This window comes from Mobula hypostoma, chromosome 7 (assembly GCF_963921235.1).
Source record: "Mobula hypostoma chromosome 7, sMobHyp1.1, whole genome shotgun sequence".
NCBI lineage: Eukaryota > Metazoa > Chordata > Chondrichthyes > Myliobatiformes > Myliobatidae > Mobula > Mobula hypostoma.
In genome coordinates, this window is record NC_086103.1 from 53,725,204 (window position 1) to 53,752,638 (window position 27,435).

The following is a 27,435-nucleotide window of genomic DNA, read 5'->3' on the forward strand; positions in this document are numbered from 1 at the left end:
TCAAGGACACAACACGCTGCCTCAGCTGGGGCTCGAACTCACGACCTTCAGGTCACTAGTCGAGTGCCTTAACCACTTGGCCACGTGTCCACAGTGAAGACTGACACAAAATTCTTATTAATTTCTTCTGCCATTTCTTTATACCCCCATACTTCCTCTCCATCGTCTTTTTCTAGTGCTTCAGTGTCCCCTCTCACCACTCTTTCACTCTTAATAAATCTGAAAAGAACGTTTGTAATCCTCTTTTATATTATTGCCTAGCTTACCATCATATTTCATCTTTTATTCTCATTGTGGCTTGTTAGTTGGCTTGTGTTGGTTTTTAAAAACTTCCTAATCCTCTACCTTCTCACTAATTTTTGCTATATTGTATGCTCTCTCCTTTGCTTTATACTGTCTTTGACTTCCCTTGTTAGTAAAAGTTGCCTCACTTTCCAAGTTGCCCCCAGAAACTCCAGCTATTGCTGTTCTGCAGTCATTCCCGCTAGTGTCCCCTTCCAATCAACTTTAGCCATCCCCTCTCTTATACCTCTGTAATTCTGTTTACTCCTCAAGTCAAGTTGCTTTTATTGACATTTCAACCATAACTGCTGGTATGGTACACGGTAAAAATGAGACAACATTCCTCCAGGACCTTGGTGCTAAATGAAACAACACGAAACCACACTAGACTATGTGAGACAGCACAAAACTACATTAGACTTCAGACCTACACGGGACTACATAAAGTGCACAAAACAGTGCAAGACAGTACAATAATTAATAAACAAGACAATAGGCACAGCAAAGGACAAATTCCAATATAATAATAAATGATGTAAATATAAATGTAAACAATTTAGCAGGAATTGAGAAAGAAATGAGCAAAAATTACAAAGGGAGTGGAGTGGTGTTCAGTTGTGTGTGTGTGTGTAGGTTGGTGTCAGGCTACACTCTGGGAATTGAGGAGTCTATTGGCTTGGGAGAAGAAACTGTTACACAGTCTGGTTGTGTAATACTGTAATACTAATACATTTGACTTTATCTTCCTCTCAAACGGCAGAGTGAATTCTATCTTATTATGATCACCTCTTCCAAAACGTTCCTTTACCTTCAACTCCCTAATCAAATCCAGTTTGTGACACAACATCCACTCCAGAATTGCCTTTCCCCTGGTGGGCTCAACCACAAGCTTCTCTAAAAAGCTATCTTGCAGGCATTCTACAAAACTCCATGCTTGGGATTCAGCACAAACTGAGTTACCATTCTATTTGAAAATTGAAATCCCCCATTATGATCATAGTATTGCCCTTATTATGTGCCTTTTCTATCTCCCATTGTAATTTATATCCCACATCCTGGCTACTGTTCGGAGGCCTGTATATAACTCTCATCAGGGTCTATTTACCTTTGCAGTTTCTTAACTCTATCCGCAAGGATTCAACATCTTCCAATCCTATCTCACTTCTTTCTAAGGACTTGATTTCATTTTTTATCAATAGAGCCTCCCTAGCCCCTCTGTCTACTTGTCTGTCCTTTTGATACAATGTGTATCCTTTGATGTTCTTCCAGCCACGACTCACACACTACTTCCGTTTATTGGCCTGTGGTAAACCATATATATATGTCGTAACTGGGTTAACTGTCTGGACACGCCCCTCTGCTGACTGCCCCTGTGGCTCCTCCCACAGACCCTGTATAAAGGTGATTCACCTTGCCCCTCCCCCTCAGTGCGGGGGCAGATACTCACTGTGGAGGTCATATTGTACAGCAAATAAAAGCCTTTCAGTATTTTATCAAACCTCCGTCTTTTGGAGTTATTGAAGGTGCTTCATGGCCCCTCCTGAGTGCTTAACAGATCATTCTGACTGCAGCCCACTGAAAAATTCTGGAAATCTCCAAGCTCTTTTAAACCCCACAGTGCCTCATTGAAAAATAACTTCTTGTGATGTTTGCAGACCACCAAAAGATCCAGCTCACCCCAGTAGCCTTTTAAACCTGGCGCGTAAAGTCCCGAAGGAATTGTCTCTAGCTCACTCCACAATCTCCTGCTCTACAGTTAAGGCCCAACAGGCCTCCTTGCTTTTTACAAATGGCGTGTAAATTTCACAAAAAACTTTCTCCTACTCTCCTGCTCTGAGACAATTCCCAACAGTTCCCGGTCGCTTTTTAAACCTGGCACGTAAATTCCATGAGGAACTGTCTCCAACTGACTCTGTGAACTCCTGTATGCGGACATATTATAATGCATAACTTAAGAGAAACGTTATGGAGAATGCAACACCGATCCCTGAGGAAGACGTGAATTTTTGGCAAAGTCAACAAAGTACCATGGCTAGATGTAAGTGCATTAAATTAAACCATCTCAGACAACTGAAGGTCTCCAGCAAAGTGACATTCATCAGTTACGTAATACATGGTGCTGTGTTGATCAACATCATCATTATTTATAATGGTCAGTTCACAATTTATAACACAAAATGAAAATACTGGAAATACTCACTAGGTCAGGCAGCATCTGTGAAGAGAGAAACAGTCACACTTTGCAGAACAGGCCCTTCTGGCCCACTGAGGCACGCCATCCAGCAATCCACTGATTTAACCCCTATCCTAAGCACAGGATAATTTACAATGACCAATTAACCTACTACTGTATCTGCTACGTGTTTGGACTGTGGGAGAAAACCAGAGTACCCAGAGAAAACCCACGCGGACAAGGGAGGAACGTGCAAGCTTTCTTACAGAAGACATTGGAATAGAGCTCCAAACTCCGACATCCTAAGGTGTAATAACGTCGTACTAACCACTATGCTTCTGTGGTGCTTCTTATCATGATTCCCACGTGCTTTAAAAGAGCAACAATCATACAAGCGCCCAAGTAGAGCAGGGTGAGCTGCTTCAATGACTATCACGCAATGGCACTCAAATTTGAGAGGTTGGGCACAATGAGAACCAACTCCTGCAATAAGGACCTGGACTGCTGCAATTTGCCTATCACCACAAAAAGTCTACAGCAGATGCAATCTCACTGACTCGCCACCTGGGTTTGGCTCACCTGGATAATGGTAATAACTAAGTCAGGATGCTGTTTATTGACTATAGCATTTAACACAATCATACCCTCAGTTCTAATCAACAAGCTTTCGAACCTAAGCCTCTGTACCTCCCTCTGAACTGGATCTCCTCTTTGCTGACAATCAACATTGGTGCACCTCAAGGATGCATGCTTAGCCCACTTGACACACACAAGGCACACAGTGTGTGACTAGGCACTACTCAAATGCAACTACACTGGCCAAAATTTCAGATAGTGACATTGAGGCATACAAGGAGCAAGGCAGATCAGCTGGTTGAATAGTATTTCAGCAACGACCTTGCACCTGACAGCAGTAAGACCAAGGAATTGACTGCGGACTTCAGGAAGTAGAAGTCAAGGAAACACAGCGAGGGATCAGAAGTGGAAAGGGTGAGCAGTTGTAAGTTCTCTGAGGATCTATTCTGGGCCCAACATATTGATACAATTACAAATAGGGCACAACAGTGGCTATATTTCATTTGGAGTTTGAGGAGAATTGGTACGTTACCAACATTTTCAATAGATATACCATGGAGAGCATACAAACTTATTGCATCACTATCTGGTATGGAGGACCAGTGCACACGATTGGCAAGAGCTGTAGAAAGTTGTGAATTCAGTCAGCTTCATCATGGGCACTAGCCTCCCCAGTATCCAGGACACCTTCAAGAGGTGATGACTCTGAAAGGTGGCATCTATTATTGAGGTTCTCCATTACCTAGAACATGCTCTTTTCTCATTGCTACCATCAAGGAGCCTGAAGACCCATACTTCGCATTTCAGGAAGAGCCCATGAACACTTCCACACTACTTTTCCCTTCTCTTTTTGCACTATTTATTCACTTCATTTTTCTGCTTTATATATACATATTGTAATTTATATTTTTTTATTATGTATTGCAATATTCTGCTGCCACAAAACAACACATTTCATAACATATGCCAGTGATATTAAACCTGATTCTCATTCTCTTGTTTATAAGGATTGCTGAAACAGCTAGTCTAAGAACAACCAAGCCAATGCAGGAAAATGCAATAGAGAACGACTTGCAACTAGTTTCGAACAAGTTGTGTGGTGCTGGACTAAAAGACATAATCAAGGAAATGAAAATCAGCCTACAAGCCCATCAGACATCTTACACTGGAAAACGTGTATCCTGAAAACACGAGCTTATAGTCAGTATAAATTATACATGATTTATGGACCATCAGTGCCAATGACAGACATATTGTTATTATGCATGATCAACAGTAAAGCATAGTTCATACTGGTCTTGTGAGATGTACACAGAGGAGTAATTTGTTAAGGAAGGTAGAAATAACCATGCAGATGCAGAACATCTTTGAAATAAGGGAAACTTTGGGATTTCCAAGAAAGTGAAAATAACTATTTCTAAAGATTAGTGGACCCATATTATAGGACTGTATTAGGTATCCTCTGATTCATCGAGTAACCCTCAACTTTAACAGGAGGAGAAGGGTTGGTGCATGCAGGATGCATGCTCAAAGCCATGAGTTTTAGGAGAATCTAACTGCACGATAATAAGTGGCCGAATAGGAAAGGGATGAAAGCCTCCAATACCATCCTAGAAGTCTTAAAAACACACACAAATGCTGGAAAACTCAGGAGGTCAGTCTGCATTTGTGGGACGAGAAACTGTTAATAGTTTCAAGCTCTCATCACAATTTATAAAGATTCCTTACAACCAATTTAAAAAACCTGAAACATTTATTTCTCTTCCCACAGACACAATCTGACCGACTCAATACCTCAATACTTTGAGCATATGCTTTTTTGTTATGTTTCACTTCAGTATTTTGGAAAGAGTGCGAAGAAGGATCATTGAGCAGTAAAGATGCCCAATGTTTCCCTGCAAAATAGAAGGGAGGACTGATGCTCTTCCTGTGTTTCAGGCAAATTCAAAGCAAATGACATTATTTTAACAGAAATTCCATGGCTTTCCACAGGACAGGCAGTTTCTATGAAATGATCCAAGACCCTTTGTCAAACCAGGAATGAAGAGAAAGAGAGAGTTGTTTTTCAGAAATAGAAAAGGTGTCAGAAGGAAGACAAAGTGAATAGAGCAAGGCCAAATGGGCAGAATTAGCATTTTGAAGAAATACTTTTTTGTCAGTGCAACGGGTTATTCATAACAAGGCTGTGGAACATGTCCAGCAGGCCCAGCTGCACAAGTTGTAGAGGTAAAGTGGAGCCAAAATGATTTCTGACAGAATTGGCTATTTCTATAAAGGAAGACAGTAAATTACCTAAAGTTGGAGAATTAAAAATCATGTCCAGATTTTAATTATTCCAGTGCTTAGGGAGGCATGGGAAGGATATAGCTAATTATTCTGATTTTATCTATTCTTTCAATTATTTCCCAAGTTCCAACCATCAGGTTAGGTTGTAGTCTGCACAATAAAATTTAATTAAGCATTTTTGTTTCAGAATGTACATCTTTAATTTCACTTTCACAATTAATAAGTGCAAACTTACCTGTGACTTTGTCAATGGTTTCTTCCGTTACATGATTCATCTGATGCACCCATTCACCATTGCATTTGAAGTATATCTGTGTGGCTGGTGTTGCTTTGCAGACCAAGGTGACAGGTTTGTTTTTCACAATGTACACATCCTCTGGTTCAACAAGAAAATGAGGCAAAGATTCTGAAGAGGCCACTGGGATGGACTCGGAATGTGTTTCACCGTATTCTGCATCTGAAGGGGGGGGGAAAAAAGATAGAGTTTGCAACATTTCCTGTTCTTGAGTTGCAGACTTCGCATCAATATTTAACCCAGAGAGATAGCAGTAAAATTGATTTCTAGGCCACTTTGGTGCCAAATTAAGGGTCAATTAATTTAGTGTGGGTCAAGGAAAAACCAGACCGCAAAACGACAAGCTTTCTCTCCTAAAGATCAAGAATCTTATAACAATCCAAAAGATTGTTATGGTCACTTTTGCTGATATCAGTTATCACTGAGGAAATGATTTCTTTGTCCTCCCTTTTCTCTTGAGATCACTTAAAGAAAAGTCAGCAATGCAAATCCATTGCAGAGTTCTATATAAACAGGCTGTACCTTATTTACAAAACAAAGGATTAAGCAAAACATACCGATGCTCAAGTCAATCACTATGCAGAGCTTTTGAGAATTAAACTGTAACACCGATTTTACACCTAGCTATAATAACATATGTTAAGCATCATGAGACCATTGTTCAAATAAATTCACTCATCTGAATGATTTATAGATTCAATGAGTTACACAACACAAAAACAGACCCTTCAACCCAGCGTGTGCAATCTAAGAGATCTGTCAAATATAATTCCAATAGCTAGAGTTTGGGCCATACCCTTCAAAACCTTTCCCATCCAAGTATTTCAAAGTTGCTGGTGAACGCAGCAGGCCAGGCAGCATCTCTAGGAAGAGGTACAGTCGACGAAGGGTCTCGGCCTGAAACGTCGACTGTACCTCTTCCTAGAGATGCTGCCTGGCCTGCTGCGTTCACCAGCAACTTTGATGTGTATTGCTTGAATTTCCAGCATCTGCAGAATTCCTGTTGTTTCCATCCAAGTATTTGTCTATTTTTTAAAAATATTGTGCTTGTACCTTTCTTTACCACTTTTGAGATGGATATTCGCTTTTTAGGGCCCGAGAGGCTTACTGCTTAACTCAGCTTTTGAGCACAGCGGTATGAACTTTCCAAAGAGTCAGACAGAGTTGTTGGTGATAAAATTAAATTTTTTACAAATATTCGCGGTTCAGTCTTTTTGTTGTAAACATGAACCAGTCTCCAGTTCTTCATATAAATTGCAAACGGTAATCAGTTTGAAGTTGGATGCACAGCTTTGCAAACAATGTTACAGAATACAGGCTGCAGCCCACAGCAGAACTGCTTTGCGAAGTGATGTGATCAAGAGTTCTTGCATGCATTAGCCAAACACAAGACAATAGGGTTGTTTCACTAAGCACATCAAACATGGTTGCAAATTGGGATGTTTGCATACTCAGAGTGTCAGCCCAAAACAGCATCAGTTATGGATGTTTGGGATCTCTGTAGCCAGAAGCTTTTAAGACCATCTTTATGAGTTATTTTGCCCCAACAAAGGTATCTGGAAAATATCATATCAGATGATGTCATCCAAAAGAAATAGTCTATAAATGTCAGAAAGACCACATGGGGGGGGGGGTGTAATTGTTAGGAATGACAAGGAGAATGAAGAAAGATGTGGTCATATAAAGAAGAACTCAGATTCATTCCTCAACCCTCCAGTTTCTGTAACAGACTATTCGTTGGTCTACAACTTGTTGGCATCTTCTAGTTCTAGGAATTGTAGCTGTGTTTAGAACTCCTTTGTAGTTTGTACATCTTTTATAATTCAGAAATCTTTTATATATTAGAAATCCTCTGTAAGTGTTAACCTGAGTTAAGAACTATTTGTGTAAATTTTAATGTGTATCATTAAATAAAACTTTGTTTATAAAACATTGTTAGTGAGTATTGGCAGCTAGATCTCACCACAGAGACTACACAGGGAAGTAAGCTAGTCTTTGAAGAGTAGATTTTTACAGTATAACCTTCCTATAGTGTGGGTACCTATAGATACCTACATTGGATAGGGAATCAAATCTTCTTCTGAGTTTAGGGTTTTGCAAACAGGGAACCCAATACCATCAAACTTCCTCCATCAAAAAGTGTATTTACCATGTAGGAGTTTCTAGTAAGTTTTATCTATTTTTCTGTTTTACACATGTTTTTTTCACAAATGATGTTAACCATGCCAATGTGTTTAAATGGACTCTAGTAATGCATGTATATTATACACATTGGCATGCTTGATGTCTTTTTACTGCAATGGGGTCATTGTAATAAACTATGAAATGCAACCATTGTATTATATTAAATATTCTCTCTATTGACCACAGCTTGGTATTCAATACTATCATCCCCTCAAAAGTAATCAATAAGCTTCAATACCTTGACCTCAATACCTCCTTGTGCAACTTGGTTCCTGATTTTCTTACTTGCCGACCCAGTCAGTCCGGATTGGCGACAACATGTCCTACACAATTTCCATCAAGGCTGTGTGCTTAGCACCCTGCTCTACTCACTTTACACTTATGGCTGTATGGCCAAGCCACATTCAAGTTTGCTGACAACACCACTGTTGTACACTGAATCAAAGATGATGACAAATTGGCATATAGGAGGGAGATCGAAAATCTGGTCAAGTGGTGCCACAACAACCTCTTACTCAAAATTAGCAAGATCAAGAAACTCATTTTTGTCTTCAGGAGGAGGAAACCAGAGGTCCATGAGCTAGTCCTCATCAAGGAGGATCAGAGGTGGAGAGAATCAGCAACTTTAAATTGCTCACTGTTATCATGGCAGAGGATCTGTCCTGAACCCAGCACTTAAGTGCAATTATGAAGAAAGCACAGCATTGCATGTACGTCCTTAGGAGTTTGTGAAGATACAGCATTACTTCTAAAACTTTGACAAACTTCCGTGATGTATGGTGGAGAGTATAAATGACTGACTGCATCACAGCCTGGCATGGAAACACCAATGCCCTTGAATGGAAAATCCTACAAAGAATAGAGGGTATGGACATCAGGGATAAAGCCCTCTCCACCACTGAGCACGTCCACACAGAGCATTGTCGCAGGAGTGCAGCGTCCATCATCAGGGACCCCCACCACCCAGGTCATTTTCTCTTCTCACTACTGCCATCAGGGAGAAGGTGCAGCAGCTTCAGGACTCACCATACCAGGTTCTGGGGCAATTATTGCCTCTCCACCATCAGGCTCTTGAACCAAAAGAGACAACTTCACTTGCCCATCACGGAAATGTTCCCACAACCAAGTACTTAATTTCAAAGAGTCTTCATCTCATGTTTTTGGTATTTATTGCTGATTTATGTATTAATATGATTTCTTTCATTTTAGTGCACACTGGTTGAATGCCCAATTGGTGTGCTCTTTCTTTCTTTCTTTCTTTTTCAATCTTTTTATTAATTTCTTAGAATGAAAACATAACATAACAATAATACAAATAGTAGGAGATACATTGTTACAGTTAAAATAAATAATTATAAGACCAAATAGTATAAATTGACAAAACTCCCAATCGTGTAGAATAGGAATGAATAATACAAAGCAAAAAAAAAAACTGAAAAAAAAACAGAAAAAGAAAAAAAAGAAAAAAAAAACCCTATCCCCCAAAAAAACTAAACTAAACAGAATTAGTCAACTAAACTAAAGACTTGGGCAATACTAACAACTTAAAAATGGGAAAGAAGAAAACCTTAGTGTCGACGACTCCACTCCTCTCAACCAGCAGTACAGAGAGATAAAACAAGTTTGGAAATGATCAACTTACATCAAATGAAAATGCTAAATAAATGGCCTCCAAGTTTTTTCAAATTTATTGGAAGGGTCATAAACCGCACTTCTAATTTTTTCCAAATTCAAACACACCATAGTTTGTGAAAACCAATGGAATACAGTAGGAGGGTTAATCTCTTTCCAATTCAGCAAAATAGATCTTCTAGCCATTAGAGTAAGAAATGCAATCATCCTACGTGCTGAGGGGGTTAAATAACTTGAATCTATCATTGGTAATCCAAAGATAGCAGTAATTGGGTGAGGTAATAAGTCTATATTCAAAACCGTTGAAATAATGACAAAAATATCTTTCCAATATTTTTCCAACAAAGGACATGACCAAAACATGTGAGTTAAAGAAGCTATCTCACAATGACATCTATCACATATTGGATTAAAGTAAGAGTAGTAACGAGATAGTTTATCTTTGGACATATGGGCCCTGTGCACTACTTTAAACTGTATCAACACATGTTTGGCACATATATGGATAAACTAACCAATTGAAGAATTTTTTCATTGATTCTATTATGGTTATTATTCCGTTGAGGATTAATTGAGTATGCCTGCAAGCAAATTAATCTCGGGGTTGTATGTGGTGACATTTATGTACTTTGATAATAAATTTACTTTGAATGTTGTTGCAATTGAAGCATACAAAGCCTTATTTGATAGTTCTGTATAGATTACTTTTTACAGAGGATCTGTAACTATTTTAAATAGTAGCATCTGAAGCCTCCTTCTGAAGAACATCAAAACAACAAAGGCATTATTTTTATATTCATGCCATATAAAGAGAGCCCAATTTCAAGGTAAAAACTGTTGAACTTAATTCTCATTATTACTGAACTAAAATAAACATGTATTGACATTAAATTCAGTAACCTCACAGGAGGAAAATCTATACTCCAAAAATATAATTATTAGTTTATAAAGTCAAATTAAAATGGGCTTGAAAATTCCACATAAATATACCAGAATATGTAACCTGAAGATCTGACTACATTTCTTGAAAGAATCTGAAAAATTTTCTGCTTGCTAAAAATAGACCATTTCAGATCCAGAAAATTCAGATCTATTTCATAAGTACTAGGTCATGCTGAATCCAGACTTAGTACACAGAGGACTTGCATCTCCCCCATTTAACCATCACGTTTCCCCATGTATAATGGGCTTGGTTAGATATATACCCTCCATACGGTGGATCAGGAATCCTAACAACAATAGGGATCGGTCTCAGCATGGAATGGTCTGATAGTATTTCACAGAATGCCAGCTGCCAAAGACTGCAAAAGCTCTATACTAATGTTTTAAGATCATCTGATAGAGACAATTAAAAACTACTGGAAATACTTTTAAATCAGTAAAATACAGTTGAGAATAAATTTAATTAAAACACTTAAAACACCAATAACTAATTATAAAATGAAAATAAAGGAAAATATGTATTTTTTCTCCATAAGGTTGGTGAGCCTGTTCAAATGAATGGATTGCAGTCCATATGCCAGACATTGCTGGTATATAAATAAAGACATCACCCTCTCCTAGGGGATTCAACACTCTTTGGATGGAGTCAATGGTCAGTTTTGAAAGCAGGTAAACAGCCAACCTTAGGAATTCTTAACTTCCCACATCTGGCTGTCGTCTGAGATGAAAATTGATTGGAGTTTGAGAATAAATCCTGATAGCCCTGATATCCCTGAGTGACTTCCTGCAAGTATCCAACTGTTGTCTGTGACTCACATCTATAAGCAACTAGTCATGCTTAATTATACAAACCGTTCTTAAAGCTGTAACATTTGTCATAAATATTAATTACAGTGGATTCCAGTTAATTGGGACATATCAGTACTTATACATTTTGGTCCAAACTTGTGGCTGCCCCAATTAGCTGAAGCTTCATGGAAATAGTTAAAAAGGCATGAAAAGATAAACTGCCATTTAACTGAGTAAGAAATTAAGTATTCAAGTACAAAGTAAAGTACAGAACAAATTAGGACACTACCATTCTGCTACAGTACTATAAACTGTGTACTGTATTAGATCCAAATAGTTGTCGATGGAGGAATTCGACAAGCGTACACTGCCATGTTCTTTTGATTGACTCTAAATGAACAAAATCAGCATAGCCACCATAGCCACCTAATGGACTGCCTTCATACAATGATTTTGATGATTGTATCCTTCAAATCTTCATCTTCATTGTAACATTCAAGATGATTGTTGATACCTTCAAATTCTTTTAGTTCCTAACTTGTTGATGAGTGGATTCCGGTTAATCGGGACACTACAGGACTGCTACATTAAATGACTGGCCCAATTACCCAAAGTTTCATTGAAATAGTTAAAAATATAGAAAAAAGACAAACTGATTACAAATTACAAATTTTATATTAAAATGAAATACAGAACAAATGAAAATTCAAGAGTTTAAAGTAAAATTTATTATCAGAGCACATACATGTCACTACAAGTAGGATAGATAAAGGAGATGCAGCGGTTGTTGTATATTGGATTTTACAAAGGCCCTTGACAAGGTGCCACACATGAGACTACTTACCAAGTTAAGAGCCCATGGGATTACAGGTAAGATACCAGCATGATTAGAGCATTGGTTGATAGGTAGGAGACAGCAAGTGGGAATAAAGGTATCCTATTCAGGTTGGCTGCCAGTAACAAAAGGTGTTCTGCAGGGGTCGGTGTTGGGACCACGTTTTTATGCTGTACATCAATGATTTAGATGATGGAATGGATGGCTTTTTTGCCCAGTTTGCAGATGATACAAAATCTGATAAAGGAACATATAGTGTTGAGGAAACAGGTAGGTAGCAGAAAGACTTAGACAGATTACGAGAATGGGCAAGAAAGCGGCAAATGAAATACAATGTTGGAAAATGGACGGTGAAGCACTTTGGTAGTAGAAATAAATGTGCAGACTATCTTCTAAGTGGGGAGAAAATCCAAAAATCTGAGATGTAAAGGGACCATAAGACAAAGGAGCAGAAGTCAGCCATTCGGCCCATCGAGTCTGCTCCGCCATTTTATCATGAGCTGATCCATTCTCCCATTTAGTCCCATTCCCCCGCCTTCTCACCATAACCTTTGATGCCCTGGCTACTCAGATACCTATCAATCTCTGCCTTAAATACACCCAATGACTTGGCCTCCACTGCTGCCCGTGGCAACAAATTCCATAGATTCACCACCCTCTGACTAAAAAAATGTCTTCGCATTTCTATTCTGAGTGGGCGCCCTTCAATCCTTAAGTCATGCCCTCTCGTACTAGACTCCCCCATCATGGGAAACAACTTTGCCACATCCACTCTGTCCATGCCTTTCAACATTCGAAATGTTTCTCTGAGGTCTCCCTTCACTCTTCTAAACTCCAAGGAATACAGTCCAAGAGCGGACAAACATTCCTCATATGTTAACTCTCTCATTCCCGGAATCATTCTAGTGAATCTTCTCTGTACCCTCTCCAACGTCAGCGTATCCTTTCTTAAATAAGGAGACCAAAACTGCCCACAGTACTCCAAGTGAGGTCTCACCAGCACCTTATAGAGCCTCAACATCACATCCCTGTTCCTATACTCTATTCCTCTAGAAATGAATGCCAATATCGCATTCGCCTTCTTCACTACTGACTCAACCTGGAGGTTAACCTTAAGGGTATCCTGTACGAGGATTCCCAAGTCCCGTTGCATCTCCGAACTTTGAACTCTTTCCCCATTTAAATAATAGTCTGCCCGTTTATTTTTTCTGCCAAAGTGCATAACCATACACTTTCCAACATTGCACTTCATTTGCCACTTCTCTGCCCATTCTTCCAATCTATCCAAGTCTCTCTGCAGACTCTCCGTTTCCTCAGCACTACCGGCCCCTCCACCTATCTTCGTATCGTCAGCAAACTTAGCCACAAAGCCATCTATTCCATAATCCAAATCGTTAATGTACAATGTAAAAAGAAGTGGCCCCAACACGGACCCCTGTGGAACACCACTGGTAACTGGCAGCCAACCAGAATAGGATCCCTTTATTCCCACTCTCTGTTTCCTGCCAAACAGCCAACGCTCTATCCACGTATGTACCTTTCCTGTAATTCCATGGGCTCTTATCTTGTTAAGTAGCCTCATGTGTGGCACCTTGTCAAATGCCTTCTGAAAATCCAAATATACAACATCCACTGCATCTCTCTTGTCTAGCCTACTGGTAATTTCCTCAAAAGATTGTAATAGGTTTGTCAGGCAGGATTTTCCTTTAAGGAATCCATGCTGCGTTCTGCCTATCTTGTCATATGCCTCCAGGTACTCTGTAACCTCATCCTTGACAATCGACTCCAACAACTTCCCAACCACTGATGTCAAACTAACAGGTCTATAATTTCCTTTTTGCTTCCTTGCCCCCTTCTTAAATAGTGGAGTGACATTTGCAATCTTCCAGTCCTCCGGAACCATGCCAGAATCTAAAAACTTGAAAGATCATCGCTAATGCCTCCGCAATCTCCACAGCTACTTCCTTCAGAACACGCGGGTACATTCCATCTGGTCCGGGAGATCTATCTACATTTAGACTATTCAGCTTCCTGGGTACTTTCTCTGTCGTAATTGTGACTGCGCACACTTCTCTTCCCTGCCACCCTTGAGTGTCCGGTATACTGCTGATGTCTTCATCAGCGAAGACTGATGCAAAATACTTGTTCAGTTCCTCTGCCACCTCCTTATTTCCCATTACAATTTCTCCAGCATCATTTTCTATCAGTCCTATATCTACTCTCACCTGTCTTTTACTCTTTGTATACTTGAAAAAGCTTTTAGTATCCTCTTTGATATTATTTGCTAGCTTCCTTTCATAGTTAATCTTTTCCCTCTTAATGACGTTCTTGGTTTCCTTTTGTAAGGTTTTAAAAACTTCCCAATCCTCTGTCTTCCCACTAATTTTTGCTTCCTTGTATGCCCTCTCCTTTGCTTTAACTTTGGCTTTGACTTTTCTTGTAACCACAGTTGCATTCTTTTTCCATTCTAAAATTGCTACTATTTTGGAATATACCTGTCTTGCACCTTCTTCACCTCTTGCATAAGCTCCAGCCACTGCCGCTCTGCCGTCCTTCCTGCTAGTGTCCCTTCCCAGTCAACTTTGGCCAGTTCCTCTCTCATGCCACTGTAATTTCCTTTACTCCACTGAAATACCGACACATCAGATTTCGGCTTCTCTTTTTCAAATTTCACAGTGAACTCAATCATGTTATGATCACTGCCTCCTAACGGTTCCTTCACCTCAATCTCTCTAATCATCTCCGGTTCATTACACAATACCCAGTCCAGTACAGCCGATCCCCTAGTGGGTTCAACAACAAGCTGTCCTAAAAAGCCATCCCTTAGACATTCTACAAATTCTCTCTCTTGAGATCCAGCGCCGACCTAATTTTCCCAATCCACTCGCTTGTTAAAATCCCCCACAATTGTCATAACACTGCCTTTCTGACAAGCCTTTTCTATTTCCTGTTGTAATTTGTAGTCCACATCCCTGCAGCTGTTTGGAGGCCTATAAATAACTGCCATCAGGGTCCTTTTACCCCTGCGATTTCTTAGCTCAACCCATAAAGATTCTGCACCTTCTGATCCTATATCACCTCTTTCTAATGATTTAATATCATTTCTTACCAATAAAGCCACGCCTCCCCCTCTGCCTACCTTCCTATCCTTCCGATACACCGTGTATCCTTGGACGTTCAACTCCCAGAGACATACATCCTTTAGCCAGGTCTCTGTGATGGCCACAATATCATACTTGCCAATCTGTAGCTGTACGACAAGATCATCCACCTTATTCCTCATGTTGCGTGCATTTAAGTACAACACCTTAAGACCAGTATTTGATACTTTTCGCTTTGATTTCACTGCAACTTTATTGCACTGCAACTCATCCCAATGGCTACAAATTTGCCCCATCACCTGCCTGTCTTTCCCGACATCTTTATTGCTCACTATCTTCGATTTAGTTCTGTTTTTCCCTTCCTCCGCTCTGTCATTCCGGTTCCCATCCCCTTGCCAAATTAGTTTAAACCCTCCCTAACAGCTCTATTAAACTTTCCCGCCAGGATATTGGCCCCCTTCAGGTTCGGGTGTAACCTGTCCTTTTTGAACAGGTCATACTTCCCCCAGAAGAGATCCCAATTATGCAAGAATCTGAAGCCCTGACCCCTACACCAGTCTCTCAGCCACGCATTCATCTGCCCGATCCTACTACTCTTGCCCTCGCTAGCACATGGCACAGGTAGCAATCCGAGATTACTACCCTGGAGGTCCTGCTTCTCAGCTTCCTTCCTAACTCCTGGAAGTCTCTCTTCAAGACCTCCTCCTTTGTCCTATCTATGTCATTGGTACCAACATGTACCAAGGCAACTGGCTGCTCACCCTCCCGCTTCAGAATATTCAGGACCTGATCCGAGACATCCTGTACCCTGGCACCTGGGAGGCAACACACCATGCGGGTATCTCTATCAGGCTCACAGAATCTCCTGTCCGTTCCCCTGACTATGGAATCCCCTACGACTACCGCATTTCTCTTCTCCCTCCTTCTCTCCTGCACGACAGTGCCAGGCTCAGTGCCAGAGACCCTCTCAGGTCATCCCACTCAACAGCATCCAGAACAAGATACTTGTTGCTGAGGGGGACAGCCACAGGTGTACTCTCCACTATCCGGGCATTTTCCTTCCCTCTCTTGACAGTGACCCAGTTTTCTGACCCCTGTAACCTAGGAATGACTACCTCCCTGTAGCTCCTGTCTATCACCTCTTCACTTTCCCTGATAAGCACTAGGTCATCAAGCTGCAGCTCCAGATCCCTAACACGGTCTCTGAGGAGCTGCATCTCAGTGCACCTGGCACAGATGTGGCCATCAGGGAGGCTGGAGGTCTCCCAGGATTCCCACATCTGACACCCTGAACCTAACCCTATATAATTCTACAGGAATGAAACAGGAAAAGTAAGTCTACTCACCCACTTACCTCGCTAAACATATGAACTTTTTGAACCGTTAGCTCGTACCGTTAGCTGTGAGAGCCCTGCTGTTCCTGTCTGTCCGGGCTGATTCGCAGAGGTAGGGGGGAGATAGAAAGAGTTCGTACCTCGCTCTCACCTCTTCCCATTTACCTCTGAAGCCCGTTGAAGCCAAAGCCCTACACTCTGCTCCCACTCAGTCAGCTGCCCGCTGTATAGGGTGGTCTCCTTTTTAAACTCTCCGCACTGTCCTGTTGACGTCACATGCCTGCACAGTCTCGTCCTTCTTGCACTCGAAGAAGTTTTTAAAAAAAACTGCCTTCCCTCAGAATTCAGCTCCCACGACGCTCTGTAGTCCCGATCCAAAAGACAGCCGTTGGTAGCAACCTGCCTTTTTAAACTCTCCGTGCTGTCCTGTTGACGTCACATGCCTGCGCAGTCTTGTCCTTCTTGCACTCGAAGAAGTTTTTATGGAGTCCTTGTGCAGAACACCATAAAGCTTAACTTGCAGGAAAGCAAATGCAATATTAGTACTCATTTCAAGAGGTCTAGAATATAAGAGCAGGAATATGATGCTGAAGCTTTATAAGGCACTGCTGAGGCCTCACCTTGACTATCATGAACAGCTTTGGGCTCCTTATCTTAAAAAAAAATGTGCTGGCATTGGAGAGAATTCAGAGGAGGCTCACAAAGATGATTCCAGGAATGAAAGGGTTACCATATGAGGAAAATTTGATGGCTCTGGTCTTCTACTCAGTGAAATTTGGAAGGATGAAAGGGGATCTTATCAAAGCATTTTGAATGTTGAAAGGCCTAGCCAGAGTAGATGTGGAAAGGAAGCTTCACTTGGTGGGGGGTCTATGACAAGAGGACACAGCCTCAGAGATGCGGATTAATTTCTTTAGCGAAAGGTTGATGAATCTGTGGAATTTGTTACCACAGACAGCTCTGGAGATCAGGTCGTTGGGTGTATTTCCAGCAGAGATTGATAGGTTCTTGATTGGCCATGGCATCAAAGGTTATGGGGAGAAGACTGGGGAATGGGGCTGAGAAGGGAAAAAAATCAGCAATGATTGAATGGTGTAGCAGACTTGATGGACCAAATGGCTTAATTCTGCTTCTGTGTCTTATGGTCTTACAGTCTAAGATAAAAGAGTCCTTAAATTAGTTTAGTTATCCCTTTTGTTCAAGACCCTGATGGCTGATGGGTAGTAACTATTCTTCAACTTAGTGGTGTGAGTCCTGAGCTTCTGTACCTTCTATCTGACGGCAGCAGCGAGAAAAGAGCATGACATGGGTGCTGAAGATCTTTGATTATGGATGCTGCTTTTCTATGGCAACGTTTCATGTAGATGGGCTTAAAGGTTGGGAGGCTTTTACTTGTGATGTACCTGAATCCACTATGCTTTGTAGGATTTTCCACTCAAAGGCATTGGTGTCCCTATACCAGGCTGTATTGCAGCCAGTCAGCACATTTTCCACCACACACTGATAGAGGTTTGCGAAGGTTTTTGATGACATGACAAATCTCTGGAGACTCCTGAGGAAGTAGAGGCGCTGTTGTGTTTTGTTCGCAATTATATTTATATGATGGGTCCAGCACAGGTCCTCTGAGATGGTGATACCCAGGAATTTAAAGTTACGATCTTACCACCTCTGATCCTTCAATAATTACTGGCTCATAGACCTCTGGTTTTCCTCTCCTGAAGTCTATAATCAATTCCTTGGTCTTACTGACATTGAGTGAGAGGTTGTTGTTATTACACCACACAACCAAATTTTCAGTCTCCCTCCTGTATGTTGATTCATCACCACCTTTGATACGGCCCACAACAGTGGTGTCCTCAGCAAACTTGTATATGGTGTTAGAGCTGTACTTGACCACAGAGTCATAGGTGTAAAGAGAGTAGAGCAGGGGGCTAAGTGCACGTCCTTGCGGTGCTCCTGTGTTGATGGAAAAGGTCAGAGTGTGGGAGCCGGAGGAGAGGGATGGGCCAGTGTTCAGTGACACTAGTTAGAAACTCTTCGGCAGCAGTTGACTATTCCACTTAAGCAGCATGGTATTGTAAATTAACAAAGGGAATTCCGGTTATTTTCTCAATTAGTCTTTGTTATTTAGGAGTTGTCCCAAATAAACAGCTGCCCCAATAAACTGATGACCCATTAACCAGAATCTACTGTAATATTTTTTTATTCCAAATACATTTTCTATTGTAGATTTATAATTGAAAGAAATATTTCTGCTCAGTGTTTTAACAGTATATTTAACAATTAAACTTTGATCATGAATTATGTTAGAAGTCAAAAAACTCATAACTATGCACTGAATTTGTTTAGGTTTTGTACTGATTAAGATGGGCAGTACTATGTACAGTAGGGTCCGTTGCATTTGTAGATTTTGTGTTGCTCAGTTAGACTGTTGCCACATGCTTTTCTGTCTGCCTTCTAGTTGCTATCATCAGAATGTGGCACATTGATTGCATCAATTCATCAATGTAAAATTCAAGTCCAGAAAAAGAACTCACTGAACCCTTACCAATGTGTTTCATGTATGCATTTAACTGTTAATGAAAAATAAATGTTCTGAGACTGATGGCAGATATATATCACATTTCGTCACTTCAAGAAGCCTGTTTGATTATATTTGACAAGTACCAGGATGGGAAATACATCAGATGTGTTTCACAAAACAAGGTATGCTTTCCCTGCTTCAGAATAGAATGTTTTTAAAACATTACAGCAAATAATAATGTTGCTAATTTAAACTTAATATAAGTGGTTGTTGCTTATTGAAGCTAGTCACAGCGATAAAGACAAAATGCACATAAAACAATCATGGTGGATTACAATGGCCTCCTAAAATGAGCTCCTTATAAAAACACCTGGACTGAAGATTTTCTCAAGGTTATTTAATTGGGATGGGCTTGTTGAAAGAAGTGCATGCTACAATAAAGGAAATCACGCATGCATTTCTGCAGCTTATTAGCATGGCTGCTTTCAATGGAGAAAACTGGCGAATGCAGAAAAGATAGTCCTGCGCAGTCTTGACAAAGGTAATTCTCCCTGTATTTCAACACCATTTTGAGTGGGAAGAGCACAGTAATTACAAATTTCATTGCACTCTCTAACAATGTCACTGAATATCTTGGGAATCATTTTGTCACACTCCTGTGGAGTTATGAATGGGCAAGGTTAATCTGGACAGCACAAAAAAGGGAGAAGCCCCAAGCTGGAGAAGATAAACTTCTAACATACAGTATTATTCATACATTGATACACACAGAAGAACTCTTACCTCTTCTCCTCACTGCTTATCATCTCCCCTCCTCCATCTCTTTTTGCCATGATCCACTCTCCTCTCCTATCAACTGCCTTCATCTCCAGCCCTTTGCCTTTTCCATGCATCACCTCCCAGCATCTGACTTCATCCCTCCTTCCCCATGCACCTGTTTCACCTATCGCCTTCTGGCTTGTCCTCCTTCCACTCCCCCCACCTTCTTCACCTTCCATTCCAGTCCTGATGAAGGGGTTTGGCCTGAAATGCCGATTGTTTGATCATTTCTAATAGATTTTGCCTGACCTTCTGAGTTCCCCCAGTGTATGCTATTCATACACGGATGCCTTTCTGTAACAACAATTCAGCAAAGTTGAATAACCATCATCCAGTTCTCAACATTTATGAAGCAGTAATTGCACTATACTGTTTACTTGTTAACTGGTGTCATAAATGTACTTTATGCAAAATGTCCATTTTCTTGAATATACCTTATTATTAGTTAATTTATTTGTTGTAATATTACTGTATGCATTGTGTCCGGAGGAACATTGTTTCATTTGTCAATATGTATACAGATGAATGACAATAAACTTGAACTTGAACCTAGCATCAATCAACTAAAAATACTGCTCATATTGCAGAAAGTGTAGTAACACCATCACTGAGTGATCCCCCCACCAACTCACAATACTGCAAAACAGCAAATCCAACGGTCCTAAATCTCAGCAAATAAACATTTCTATTGCATTTATGCCTTACCCAACTATGCTCTCGTCACTCTCTCAAATTTCATTCTTATGCTTCAAAATGTTTCTGATACAATGATTCTGCATCTGAGAATTTATAACTCCAGTAAGGAAGGCTGTCATTTCTTTCTTTTCTTTTTTAGCTAACTTTTACTATAAATTTGACAGCTGCATTCATGATGCATTTATTACGTTTCTACATACAGGCCAGCCCTATCTCACACATGCTACCCACTTCTCACTAGATTGTGTCTCAAACCCCTCACAGGACTAGAAAATCAGTAATAAAGGCATGGATAGGCTCATGCCTGCTCCATAATTCAATTACAATCAGGATTAGTCTTCAAACTTTCAAATTTATCAGGTGATGCTTCACTGCTGAGGTGATGTCTATAAGTACCACCCCCTTTCAATCTTTCTCCAGACTCCATGACCTTGTATTTTTCTCCATATATCCTATCTTATCCATTCATTTAGTCTATTAATACCTTTCTTATAGACCATAGTGGTGTCAGGTTTGGCTTCGTTTGCAAATTTGCACTTAATACAACTCATCCCTTCATTCAAATTACTGTTAGATTGTGAGTAGTTGGGCTCCCATAGCACGCCACTTGTCACCAACCTAAGAAATATTCCAGTTATTCTTATTAGCTGTTTTCCCTCCTTGAACTAATCCAAAGTGTATGCCAAATTTTTACACTCAGTGCCTTTTGCTCTAAGATTGCACAATAATCTTCTGTGCACACCATATCAAATACCTTCTAAATGTCCAAATGCGTCACATCAGCTGCTTTGCTGTCACTTATTCAGCTAGCTAAATTCACAATGAACTCCAGAAGCTTTGCCAAACTCAATTTCCCTTTCAGAAATCCACGTGGATGTTAATAATACTCCAAGTGCCCAATCACCCTTGCAAATAGATTCAAGCACGTTCACTGCTATTGCTGTCAAGATGATAAGTCTATTTTCCATCATCTCTCTCCATCATTTCTTAAATAATGATGCTACATTCTAGAATCTATGAGAGTTTTGAAGGTAACAACTGTTGTCATTGCCAGCAACATCAGATCATGAGTATTTATCCCCTTTAATTTCATTAATTTCTCCAATTCTAATCTGACACTAATTTCTTTTTGGTTTCTCATTTACTCTAAACCTGTCATTTTTGCATCTTCTTTGTGAAGACAGAAAATGCTGTCTATTTTTTAAAAAATTCTCAGTCTTCTTTTTATTCTTCAATATAATTTTGCCTGTCATAATTTCTAGGGCCATCGCTGTAATCTTTTACAATTTTGACTCTTTGCATACAGTATCTGTGGAAGCTCTTACAGTTGTGTATTTAATATTTCAGTAACGTTTGATTAATATTTTGAATATATGCTTTAATTAAGCATTCTTTGTTTAAATAATTCATTATGGTTATATGTATGAAGTGCATGTATGACATATGTCATCATGCCACCTCACCTTATGCGCTCGTCTTGCTTAATGTAAAAATGAAACTAAGACATGTTCTCCGAGGCTCCTGCCTTTTTCTTGCAATTATTTGTAAGGTTTGAAGTTACAAAACATAATAGTGGCAGCAAGTACATCTTAAAATGAACTTGAGATGACTACCTATCTTTTGAAGCACAACAAGACATTCAAGTAAAAAAAAACAGAGCACAGCATGTTCTCCTTCAGAAAGTGACAGAAATTGCCGAGTTTAGAAAAAAGTCAGAAAACAGACAAATTCATGGGTTCGTAAACAATAATAATAATTATAAATTTAAAAAGTGGAAATGGCTACATTGGAAAGATGGATGTGTTTGATTGCTCAATGGCTAACTGGCTCAGGTAGAGTGAGCAAATTGAGCAGTAATTTGAAGCAAATGAAATAGCCAATGAGAAGTTTGTGCCAGTTTTGCCGAGTGCATTGCATTTAAATGCATACAGTTTGCTTAGAAGTTTGACTGCTCCAACCAAACCAGCCAACATGAGCTTTACTGATATCGTGAAATGCAAGAACATTTAGAACTGAAAAAATACTTGACTGCAGAATGCTTTAGTTTTCATAAGCAAAGCCATCTCATTCCTTATACCATTTGTGATAAGGTAGCCAGTAAATTAGATTACACGGAGACTGAAGGAATTCTTTTCAAGGTTAAGTTGAGCCTATGAGTAATACTAGTGGTTTCGGAAGCCAAGAAGAATGGGTCTGTCAGACTCTATGGTGATTTTAAGGTCATCATCAACCCCAGTAATGAAAGTAGATCAATACCCTTCACCCAGGGTAGAGGATATCTTTGCAAACCTTTCTGAGGGGGAACACATCAGCAAAGTGGACTTAGCTAAGGCTACCGACAGATGGAGTTGGAAGAAGAACACAAAGCATTTCTTACCATAAACACCCACAAAGTGCTTTATGGCTAGAATAGGATTATATTTGTAGTAGTATCTGCACTTGTACTCCGGCAGCAAGTTATGGACCAGGTACTGCAAGGCTGCCCAGGCATTCAGTGTTATCTGAATGACATCATTTTTACCAATAAGGAAGACAAGGAACATCTTCAAAATTTCAAGACAGCATTAAAAAAAATAGAAGATTATGAGCTCAGAGTACGATGCAACAAGTGTGAATTCTTTAAACCAAGCATTTCCTTCTGTGGTCACACATTTGACTCTCAAGGATTACATAAGTATGCATGAGAAAATTCAAGCAGTGGCAGATGCCCCAAGGCAAATGGATATTTGTGGTCCTTTTTAGGATTTGCTAATTACTGTAGCAGGTTCCTGCCAAACCTGGCAACTGTGTTCCACTCCTTGAACTCATTTCTGCAGATCAGGAAGAAATGGCAATGGACCAAGCAGTGAGAGGTGGCTTTCCAAAGGGTAAAGGAAATAATGATGTCAGACACTGTACTCACACATTATGATCCATATCATCTAGGGAAGCTTGCCTTGCACTGTTTGGGATGCCAACATGTCAAGAAGAAAGGTGCCTAAAGCTGTCAGAACCACTTCCTACAGTCTCAGAGTCAATTCTACAGTCACCATGGAGGAGGGCCCAGAAACTAAGTTTCTTTCAAACTGCAAGTCTCACCTGCCGAGCAGAGTGACCCCCCCCCCCACCCCCATCAGGAAAGATATTATCCCACAAGAGTAAGAAAGTGAAGGTAATCCAAAGTGATTAAATCTTTAGGCCTGAATGGGACAATTCAAAATTTACTATGCTGCGGTTGTCTATATAGTAGTTGCATTATATAGTATCACACATCAAAGTTGCTAGTGAATGCAGCAGGCCAGGCAGCATCTCTAGGAAGAGGTACAGTCAACGTTTCAGGCCGAGACCCTTCGTCAGGACTAACTGAAGGAAGAGTTAGTAAGAGATTTGAAAGTGGGAGGGGGAGGGGAGATCCAAAATGATAGGAGAAGACAGGAGGGGGAGGGATGGAGCCAAGAGCTGGACAGGTGATTGGCAAAGGGGATATGAGAGGATCAGGCGACAGGAGGTCCGGGGAGAAAGACGGGGGGGGGGGTGGAAACCCAGAGGATGGGCAAGGGGTATAGTCAGAGGGGCAGAGGAAGAAAAAGGAGAGCGAGAGAAAGAATGTGTGTATAAAAATAAATAACGGATGGGGTACGAGGGGGAGGTGGGGCATTAGCGGAAATTAGAGAAGTCGATGTTCATGCCATCAGGTTGGAGGCTACCCAGATGGAATATAAGGTGTTGTTCCTCCAACCTGAGTGTGGCTTCATCTTTACAGTAGAGAAGGCAATGGATAGATATGTCAGAATGGGAATGGGATGTGGAATTAAAATGGATAGACATGTCAGAATAAGATGAAGCCACACTCAGGTTGGAGGAACAACACCTTATATTCCGTCTGGGTAGCCTCCAACCTGATGGCATGCACATCGACTTCTCTAACTTCCGCTAATGCCCCACCTCCCCCTCGTACTTCATCCGTTATTTATTTTTATACACACATTCTTTCTCTCACTCTCCTTTTTCTCCCTCTGTGCCTCTGACTATACCCCTTGCCCATCCTCTGGTTCCCCCCCCTTTGTTTTTCTTCCCGGACCTCCTGTCTCATGATCCTCTGATATCCCCTTTGCCAATCACCTGTCCAGCTCTTGGCTCCATCCCTCCCCCTCCTGTCTTCTCCTATCATTTTGGATCTCCCCCTTCCCCCTCCCACTTTCAAATCTCTTACTAACTCTTCCTTCAGTTAGTCCTGACGAAGGGTCTCGGCCTGAAACGTCGACTGTACCTCTTCCTACAGATGCTGCCTGGCCTGTTGCATTCACCAGCAACTTTGATGTGTGTTGCTTGAATTTCCAGCATCTGCAGAATTCCTGTTGTTTGCATTATATAGTATAGTGTGTACGTAAGTTGAGATATATTCTATACTGAGTTGGAGTTTATATTGGAGTGTTGTGTATTTAATATTTCAGTAGTATTTGAGTAATCTTGTAAGGATATAGTTTGATTAATTATTATTTGTTTGTTTAAACAATTCATTATGGATATATGTACAAAGCGCTTGAATGGAACACACCGCCACTGCGCCACGTAAGCAAAGTAAAAACAAAACTAAAACCTATTCTCCTGAACTCCCATCTTTTTGTTGTAATTAGTTTTATGTTTTGGAGTTACAAAACATAACACTTACATTCTGTTTTATGTTTCCTCACTAGCCTCCTTTTATTTTCATTCTCAATGTGTTGGTCTATCTCTACTGAATTCTGAAATTTTCTCTATTTTGTTTGGCTTTCAAATATGCCTTTTCCATTGATGAAACACTTTCTTTAAGTTCGTTTGTTGTTTACTCTTTGTCTTAAAAAGGGATAAATGGCTTATGCACAGAGTATAAATTCATTTAATAAGTGGGCCTTTGCTAGTTTAATGTTATACATCTTAATGAAAACTGTCTATGTGGTCTCCAAACAATCATAACCAGCCCATAGGTATTGCTTTTGTAGTTTGATTTATTCAGGTTTTCTATTCTAATTTCAGATTAAACTGAATCACTCTCAATCTTTATTAAAAAATCTATCATATTATGACATTCATTTAGAGTCACAGAGCACTGCTGCAGAGAATCAAACCCTTTGTGTCATCTTTGTCCCATGCTGCTTATTCCCATTACCAGTACCATGACTATAGCTCTTCATACCCCGCCCATCTACGTAATTACCCAAATTTCTTTTCAATGTTACAATTGAACCCGCACCTACTACTTCCATTGGTAACTCATTCCACACTCACACCATCTTCTGAGTGAAAAAGTTCCCCCTCAGGTTCCCCTTAAATATTTCACTTTTTACCCTCAATCCATGGCCTCTAGTTCTAGTCTCCCCCAACCTTAGTGGGAAAAACCCATTCGGATTTACCCTATCCATACCCCTCAGAATTTTGTATACCCCTATCAAATCTCACCTCATTTTCCTAAAATCCAGTGAATAAAGTTCTAACCTATTCAATATTTCACTATAACCCAGGTCTTCAAGACACAGTAACATCCTTGTAAATTTTCCCAGTATTCCTTCAATCTTATTGCTATTTCTCCTATAGATAGGTGACCATAACTGTACACAATATTCCAAATGAGACCTCACCAACTTCAACATCCTATCTCCTGATTCAGTACTTTGATTTATGAAGACCAATTTCTGAATGCTCGCTTTACAAACCGTATCGACCTTTGACCCCACTTACAAGGAATTATGGATCTGTATTCCTATATCACTCTGTTCTATTGCACTCTTCAGTGCCCTATGATTCATTGTGTATGTCCTGCACTGGTTTGTCTTCCCAAAGTGCATTACCTCATAATTGTCTGCATTAAGTTCACTTGATATTTTTCAGCTTATTTCACCTTGACTAAATCCAGACTCTTACTTTAAATGAGCAACTCATCCTCTAATACTTCTTCTTTAGACAATACTAGATCCAAAATAAGTCCAAATCTTTCACTAGTGCCTTAATGTACTTCCAGGAAAACACATAACAATTCATCCTCTACACTCTTGCTGGCTATGTTGGATCACCGCTAAGATAGATTAAAAACCTCTATATTTGCTGTATTATTGTAAATTGCTGCATGCACCTCTAATATCCTAGTCAATTCCATGTCCCATATAAACCTTACTTCATGGGGACTAATATGCAATTACCATCAATGTGCTGTTCCCCTTGCTGCTTATTTTCTCCATATAATCCGATCCTGCTACTCAATTTTCTGAGCTAAGATCTTTCCTCTCTGCTGTCTTTATCCCATTCTTCTGGAAATTATACAACTAGGAATATTTAATTTTTCATCCTTGTCACATTGTAATCATGATTCTAAATGGTCATTAACCTAATCTACAAGCCACACATACAATTCTCCAAATTGATTTACCTCTGCCAATTTACACATAACTCAGGTAACAATTCAGAGATCCTCAGCTTTGGAGCTCTACATTTAAAAAAAATGTGAGCCCCAGCTGCTCAATTTCCTTCAGCAAAACCCCTTTCTTTGTCCTTTCTGCATAATTAATCCCTACATAATTTACAGCAACTCAAACTTCCTCTCCAGCATGAGGAGGTATCTTCACTTCTGCCAATAGACAGGTAACACAGACTACAGAAATCAAGCTTACAGCTGTACAGAAGAGTATCCAGCACCCAATGTAAACCCTTTTACCGGTATCTTCCTTGTCACTTTCCCAACATCAAGGTTCTTCTTGCTGTGGACAGCTACAGATGATACCTGTAGCTTTCATCAGCACCTACATACAATATCTACAATTCATCTCTTCTAACAACAACCGTCCTAAGATAATTTAATTGAAATACTTATTTGTTGGTATCAGTTCCAAACTTTGCATGTGTCATTTATTAATCAGCTCTAGATAGATACCCAATTTCCTGGGAGCATTACAGCAATATGCTTGCTACTTTTTATCAGTGCAATTTAAAATTGAAAGGTTAAACCAGTATAAAC

The 27,435-nt window shown here is 40.1% G+C and overlaps 1 protein-coding gene across 6 annotated transcripts in view; it reads right to left on the minus strand.

Annotated features, from left to right (window-relative positions):
• unc5a (unc-5 netrin receptor A) overlaps positions 1–27,435 on the minus strand; it is a 613,315-nt gene that overhangs the window by 278,201 nt on the left and 307,679 nt on the right. For 5 of the 6 annotated variants that reach the window (XM_063053436.1, XM_063053437.1, XM_063053434.1 and 2 more), the window contains exon 2: positions 5,553–5,774. The exons of the other annotated variant lie outside the window; for it this stretch is intronic. In XM_063053436.1, coding sequence (XP_062909506.1) covers positions 5,553–5,774 — 222 coding nt within the window. The remainder of the gene's footprint in view (positions 1–5,552; positions 5,775–27,435) is intronic. 6 annotated transcript variants of the gene reach the window in all.